Source organism: Simochromis diagramma, unplaced genomic scaffold, assembly GCF_900408965.1.
Source record: "Simochromis diagramma unplaced genomic scaffold, fSimDia1.1 OVJJ01000646.1, whole genome shotgun sequence".
NCBI classification, from domain to species: Eukaryota; Metazoa; Chordata; class Actinopteri; order Cichliformes; family Cichlidae; genus Simochromis; species Simochromis diagramma.
In genome coordinates this window covers 4,419,334-4,426,857 of record NW_024387279.1, presented here as the reverse complement: position 1 = coordinate 4,426,857, position 7,524 = coordinate 4,419,334, and the positions used below count along the sequence as shown (strand labels likewise).

The 7,524-nt window shown below is 40.6% G+C and overlaps 1 protein-coding gene across 1 annotated transcript in view; it reads right to left on the bottom strand.

Annotated features, from left to right (window-relative positions):
- Positions 1 to 259: 259 nt before the first annotated feature.
- cntn3b (contactin 3b) overlaps positions 260 to 7,524 on the bottom strand; it is a 53,151-nt gene continuing 45,886 nt past the window's right edge. Inside the window, exons 20-23 of the mRNA XM_040003143.1 lie at positions 7,325 to 7,511; positions 5,274 to 5,386; positions 5,008 to 5,173; positions 260 to 4,493 (exon numbers count right to left, since the gene is read on the bottom strand). Coding sequence (XP_039859077.1) covers positions 4,249 to 4,493; positions 5,008 to 5,173; positions 5,274 to 5,386; positions 7,325 to 7,511 — 711 coding nt within the window. The 3' untranslated portion in view covers positions 260 to 4,248. The remainder of the gene's footprint in view (positions 4,494 to 5,007; positions 5,174 to 5,273; positions 5,387 to 7,324; positions 7,512 to 7,524) is intronic.

Sequence of the window (7,524 nt, the reverse complement as noted above, 5' to 3'; positions counted from 1 at the left end):
AAACTTAATTTAGCTGAGAACAATTTAAACAACAATAATAACACTCAGGAATAGCTCAGCTAATAACATAGACCTTTTAGTTGTTATTGTACTTTGTTGTAGCAAATTCTCATACAAATATGCAATCAATCAAATTACCAAACATTCACTAGCACTTTAGGGCTCGGGGGCCCCCTGGGGTCCTTGTTTTGGATTCCAAATTAAAGAAAGCTCCTTGTATGTTAGTAACTGGCTAAAAGCAAGAGAAAACACCAGCAGCTGGAATAAACATTTTTATTAACTTATAGTTTTAGAAAAAAACCCAACACAAATTCACAAACAATGATTAACATGCACAATTTTAGTATACAAGACAGTACAGTTACTTTTCAATATGAAAATGCCATTCTACATGTCAGTATCTCACAGAGATCAATGATTAATACACCAGTATTAAGGTCAGAGAACACACTATAGAAAAGCAGTAAGGTTGTCTTTGATGGCCATATTTAAAAAAGAAATATATGCAAGCTATATACACTGGACCTGGTGCACTTCTAGCAACAACCACAAAAAACCAAACTGACTGAAATGACTGAATGGATATAAATAGATACGTTGTTGCTCTGTGTTCAATACATTTCAGCCACTCCAATAACCCCTTTATTTACTTTCTTCAGATTGTACTTTGTAGTATTTTTTATAGCACAAGGTCAGAAACAATACTTTAATTTTCTTATGTGAACATGAGCAGACGTTACACATTAGGCTCAACTACGTCTATGTAAATAAAAGGCAGTTTGAGAAACTGCCACATAATCACGTACTGTAAATTAATAACGTTTTAGCCTGCAATCTGGCGATGAGGTTACCTTATTTGGATATTAATGGAAATATTAACACCACTCAGAAACACGCAAGCTGCTTTGAGGCCCGGTCACACCAGAAAACTGCACACCAAATTCATAAAACAGGCATCACAGCTTGACTGGCCAGTTTGTGAATTACTGGACATACTGTGGAGTTAGGACCACGCTCGAGCTAGGGCTCTTAAATCCTTCTGCTTTCTGTCTACTGGGTTATTTATTCCACGCTGTTATCTTGTTCCGAGGATTCACTCAGTGAAGACTTACCAAATGGTAGAAAAGGTTTGGCACTAGATTGGCTCCAGAGGGAGACATATATGATTAAAGACTTGCCTGACAATCAAAGAAGACTAGTGAAGAGCTATGAAAAAAAAGGTCAGCACCTCAAAAGTAAAAATCATGTGATATACATGTAAAGTTTATGCAGCAAAATGCATAATATGCAAAAACACGAAATGTGCAAAGGAAAATGCCACGACTCTCACTTTCTTCTTGTACGTGAACTATAATTTCAGATACTTTGGTCCAACTCATTTTCATAGGAGAATATTTTAAATTTTACTTTAGTACATAGCTGCAAACTGTCCATCATATTTAAGTATTGGAATACAGATAGATGTATCTGTATACTGTACACTCTATACAGTATATAGAATTTCACCTGAAATACATCTGGAAAACACCAATATTTCATGGTTACTGCTCTTTTTAACATGAAAATTAATTACTTTTCATTCCAGTCGTTGTGATATTTTTATAGTTGGCCAGCCGAACCAGGCATTGTCATCGGTTTTACTGTGGGTTCTTGGACTATTTTCTCAATTCTTACAAACCATTCCTTGCCTTGGTGGGTGCACATGCCTGCTGAATCCATTTATGCTTTAAATCAGATAAAATCACAAACGTATTTAGCCGGCTCATCCAATTTAGCTCCAACCCGGGGGGAAAAAAAATAAATAGCTAGCTAGATTGCAAACTGCCAGGTCATTAGTACTGTCATAATGGGACATTAAGGACACACAGTTTATGCAAGAGAGAGGTTTCGCACCACTGAAGCTCACAGAAACAGATCTTTTGTTGAGCAGGATACACTTAAACATACTGCAGTTAAATAAAAGTTGATAGTGCAGCAGAATAAATTAGCCAGACTAGCTCCCCCTATTTGGATTCTTATGCTGTAAGCAATGTCAGCGCCACCAAAAATTCACCCGTGTTTAACTCAAGGCAAGAAAAGTGACTGCACTGATCAAAGCAAGCCTGAACTGCTCTGGAACTGAAATTTCACCGTTTTAAATGCTGGTGTGACCGGGCCTTTCTGCTCTTGGAAAGAAAGATACAGTAGTACTGCTGCTGGAGCACGACAGGGTTTGTTTTGATGTGCAACTCAAAAGAATAAACCAGCTAATCAATTTCAGGTCACTGCTCCAATTCAAAGTCACAATCTACAAGTACACTACAAGCGGAGCAAATACAGTGATTTCTAGTCAAACCAAAACACAACAACAACAGAAAATAAAAAGAATGTCTTTGAAGTCTTCCGATAGGGAGAAAAGTAGTGGAGGACATCTGAAACATCACTGACTGTAACACAACAAGTGCAATAAGAACACGGCCATCAGTCAATCAAGCAGCTGAATTGTGACAGCTGTAATAATGGGGCAGGAAAATCAATATCCCATTGACTGGTCTGCAGCAGTCTAATCAACAAGCGCAGCGCTTTATGAAACCAGTCAAGGAGCGGATAGGACAGCCTGATTATGTCGGACTTTTTTTACGAGGCCGCTGGGGTCCGCACACCTGCTCAGACATTTAAGTGAGGACATCCAGTCACCTTGCATCAATTCCTTGTGCTTTCATTCGACTTTGAGGTGGGGACTTTAGGGAGGGAGGGGGAGTAAAGAGTGCAAAATGCAGACGATGACAGTCTCTAGCTAATAACCGTACGCAGCCCCGTGTTCGGCAAAGGCACAGTAATGTGTAGCAGTTGGGTTGACTGTATCCTTCCACGTGAACATTGTCAGGACCCCAGCAATCACACCTCGGCTTTTACTTGGGTGGCTTTTGACAGACTCATCCACATGATAAAAAGGCGTGAAAAGTAGCTCCCTCAGCAGAGCAGCAATGTTCCTTTGTTAATGTTCAGCTTGGTATGTGTCCAACCGACAGCGATGAGGTGGGGGTAAAATGACAGCCATGCCTTTTGCTCCATTTCCAGTCAGGGCTCTTTCACCACGGTATTCGCATCAATTATTCTGATACCTTAATAGCCCATAAATTATGCTACGGATGGAGTCATACATTTATTATACCACAGACCATAAATACTGAGACCAGAATTTCCGTCATATATCTCAATCCATTGCGGCTTTCCTAAAGCTTCCAATCCCCTTTTGTCGTAGGTGCTCCGGTGTGTCAATGAAAATTTAATCAACATACCATTTCCGATAATGGGTTCTTCTACATGCCGAGTTTCCTATCCTTTCTAACTAATTTCTGCAGAAAAGAAAAGCAAACAATACCTCTGCTGCAACACGAATCTCTCTTCTAAGCTCTCTGAAGAGGAAAGAAAGAGGAAAAAAAAAATATACCTCTACCGAAGGCACTGTTATCCCAAAGTCCACTGTGCACCGGGCCAGCTGGTCATCTGGGGTGTAGATGGTACATGTTCTCGATACGATGAACTGATCTAGTATACAGGTCGTCTAAATGTAGAGGAGGAACAGTACACATGGGATCTGCTCGACATTGAAATACCAAACGTTTCTATTCTCTGGAATCTGGGCTTTTTTTTTCTGCTAGGCTGAAAATGTGGATAGGTATTTATTATTTAGAGGAGCATGAAACACAGCAAAATGCCACGATCTATCAGAGTACTGGGAGGGGGAACTTAGCTCAGGAGCCTATGGCTCTTGAACACTTTTAAGTTTATTTTAGTGCACAGGTTAAGTGGGATTTGAACACAGTTGATCAGTTGGCTATTCATCTTTCACACATTTGACAAAACCTTGTAGAACTTTAAGCCTGCAATGGATGTTTCTGTTCGAAAAGGCTGCACAAATACTGGATAAGTGTGGTTTTAATGACTTGTGAGATGATCAAGTATGGATGCAATCTATCGTTATATTATATCAATTTGCTGAGACAATAACTTATTTTTTTCTTATAGGGTAAAACAAGCAGCCTCTGTTACCTACTTTGGTATGGACTATATATGTAAAGTCGGTTTTAAGGCATTAGTATCTCCAAAGATACTAAGATAAGTCATGTAGACATCAGAACTTCTAAAATGAAACCTAAAGCACGGTGGCACTTATGACACTGGAAAAAATACCAAAAGATTTCATGCACGCAAATCATCACATCTCTATCTGATGGTCCTTTAAGAAGAAGTGGCACGGTCTCTTTAAGAGTTTGGCGCAGTCCGGTCTTTTCCAGCCTTCCCCAGTCCAGCCGCTGAAACCCGGGCCTTGTGCCAGTCCAGTGGAGGGTTAACATAGGACAGGCTGACTGAAGGGATGGAGGGGGAGAGAGGGAGAGCACTCCATCGGCTGTGATTAAAGATCACCAGATGGAGCAGAGCAACGATGAGGACTGCAGAGTGACACAGCGGGCTGAGGTGACTCGCGCCCGAGCCCCGCGCTCCCATACCTGCAACCGAAAACCCACAGAGCAGCTCGTTAAGAACCAGAACTACCTCTCAGCTCAAAGGAAGAAAACCCGCACTCTGCTGTGCTATCCTCTAAATTTCTGACAAGTCATCGTAAATCAAAAACCGAGCGTGACACTTTCCTATATCTACATTATTAGTGCCTTTCAACAGGAGAGGCTATCTAAGTATCCCGAGAAGATAAAATTGGTATCATATCAAAAGAGGAGAGCGCCAAATCGAGCTGCCTCACAATTTTGCACAGCAGCGGGATGGGAGCACAGAACTGCTTTATATGCTGCTGCGCTGAGCAGCCAGTCAACAAGGAATAATAACCCAATGGCAGAGATGGATGACACCGTGCACGCATTTCTAAAAAGGTCGCTTTTCTCGCACTGTCTATTACACCTGGTTGGAAAAGGATGCAATGAAGAAAAATTAAATGCTCTCTCTAAATTATGAATTCACCTGTAAGATTTATCAGTGGTTAAAAAAAGGAAAAAACAAGAAACTCACTTAATTTATGGATGTGGATAGGCTCACTTCCCACACCTTCGCCGCCCTCGCTCACGGCTTTGATCTGAATGAGATAGTTGTCGTTGGCTGAGAGGCTGAGCTCAGCAGTGGTTCGGTTGGTCAACACAGTAAGGATGTCATTGTAGCGATGTCTCTTCAGCATCACCTGAGGCAAGGGGGAGTGACTCCGGAAAATGAGCTAATGCAAACACCAACATTATTGTTTCTGGAGATAAATCACAGCTTTGCAAAATAGTGGGACTTACCAAATACCCAGTGACCTTTGACTCTGTCTCCAAGGCTACTACAGGGTTCCAGTGCAGCGTAAGTGTGGAGCCAATCATGTTCCATTGTATGTTGAGCGGAGGCCGATCTGGAGCTACAAAAGAAATCAGAAGTAAGTATACAGAGGATATGCTGGTTGCCTTTTTTTTAAAAGCATCTTTCTGGAGAAACATTCAAATTCTTGGTTTTTGTTGAATTTCCAACAAAGTCAATAAACTGCACTGTAGACAACACTTAGTTATAATATGAGAAAACTGTTGGTGTCCCAAAACTAATGCTAGTGGAAGGCCAGACTGTACCTATCTCAGAGGCAGTGAGTCATTTAGCTGGAGTCAGGTTAGCCCTAACAAAGGAGAAAATGTTGTTGGAAACTCCTACTGGCAAGCTCTACCTCATCCTGACTGTTCATCCCGTTTTATTTTATCTTTATCTTTATTTTATTTTTTTATTTTTTATTTTTTTCTGCCTGTCCCGTTTGGTTCTTTTGCCATCAGAATTATTGTCTAAAGGCGAGGAAAGATGCCCAATGGATTTACTTTACCAAATTGACCATCCCAGCCTTGCCGTAATGGTCTATTTGATTCATCTTTTATTGTTTATTTTATTTATTTATTTATTTATTTATTTTCACTTGCTAGATACGGGACAGACTTGAATGAGGAAAAGAAAAGGGAGAAAGGAAGAGGGGGGAAAAACAATGGAGAGGAGGGACGGGGATAAAGGGCAAAAAAAACCCAAAAACCAACTAAATAAGCAGACAAAAAAACAAAAAAACAACAAAAAAAAAATACATATAATATATATGTTCATCCCGTTTTAGACATTTTTGAATATGTACCTGACTTTGTTGGTCCCTAAATTACCAACTAACATTCCTATGCCAGATGTTCTCAGACACTCTGGGGATTCCTCACATGAGACACAAGGACCGTGTCACAAACTTAACAGAGATTTCGCTGGGTTTAAGTTTAATGCCATTATTTCAAATATTTCTTGGTGCTCGACAGCTTAGCTAGCTGGCTAATAACCCGAGCCATGCAGTAGCAGGACCCTGAGAGAAGTGAGCGTTGTCATAATGTGATATGGCACAGTCGTATCAGGGGCCCAAAGATAAAGTAAAAAGAATAATGGACACACTGCACTTCTTTTACTGACATAAATGTTCCTTATATATTACATTTATCTTTATATTTGAACTGACTTTTCAATTGACTATGAATCGCTGACTCGGGATCCAAGTTTGAATACCACGAGTTAGTTTCATATCCATGGTAGTGGCTAACAATCCTCTCGACTTGCTTGAGGGTAAAAAGAATAAAACAAAATTGCCCAACCCATCAGAAAGTGATTCTTAAAGGAAATCTGCTTGATTTTTCAAATTTGATGTCCTAATGCAAACTGGAAAACTACTCTTTTGTATACTGCTCATCTGATGAGGAGAATACAATTTTCTTTTCTGTTATTTTTTCCCCATGTTATCGATATTTGTGTAGTGAATAGATTTTTTCCTGCTCTTTCCATTCTGAGATTTCCAAAATACATTCACATATTTTTATATATTGTTATAATGCCAGTTCATCTCAGAGGAGCTTATTTATAATAGAAGACAACCCCAAAGATCAGACAAAGATCTCCTATAAGCAAGCTCTTGGCGAGAGTGGGGACTCCCCACTGTCCACAAGCAGAGACCACCAGCAGAGCCAAGCTCAGAGGGGGACAGCTTTTGGCTATGACCAGTTTCAGAGGTGTAAGGAAAAAACATAAGAGCATACAAAGATAGGAAAAAATAAGCACAAATGTGGTCTAAACCTGCAGGGGCTGTTTAAACAGATTTGCCAAACTAAAGACGACTTCCTGGATTTGTTGCAGGCGTGACGCAGTTAGGGCTACTTCTGTTTGGAAAAAGGAACAGTCTGAGCACTAACAGTAAAGCTGAACAAATGCAACACCCAGCATGGTGAGGACAGTCCAATGCCAAACTGAAGGTTACCATGTAAAGATACTTTCAATGTGCGTCTGGGGATGGACTCACGTGGTTTCTTTGTGGTGCTGTTGATGGGCACGGACTGTGGCCCAGGGCCAGCCGTATTGAAAGCAGCCACAGACAGGTAGTACGCCGTATTTGCTTTCAGCCCTGTGATATTAACCAGTGTGTAGTTTCCAGATAAGCGCACTTTGCCAATAGTGTCAGGCTTGGTGTCATCTTCCCAGTACATGACCTGGTAGGAGAAG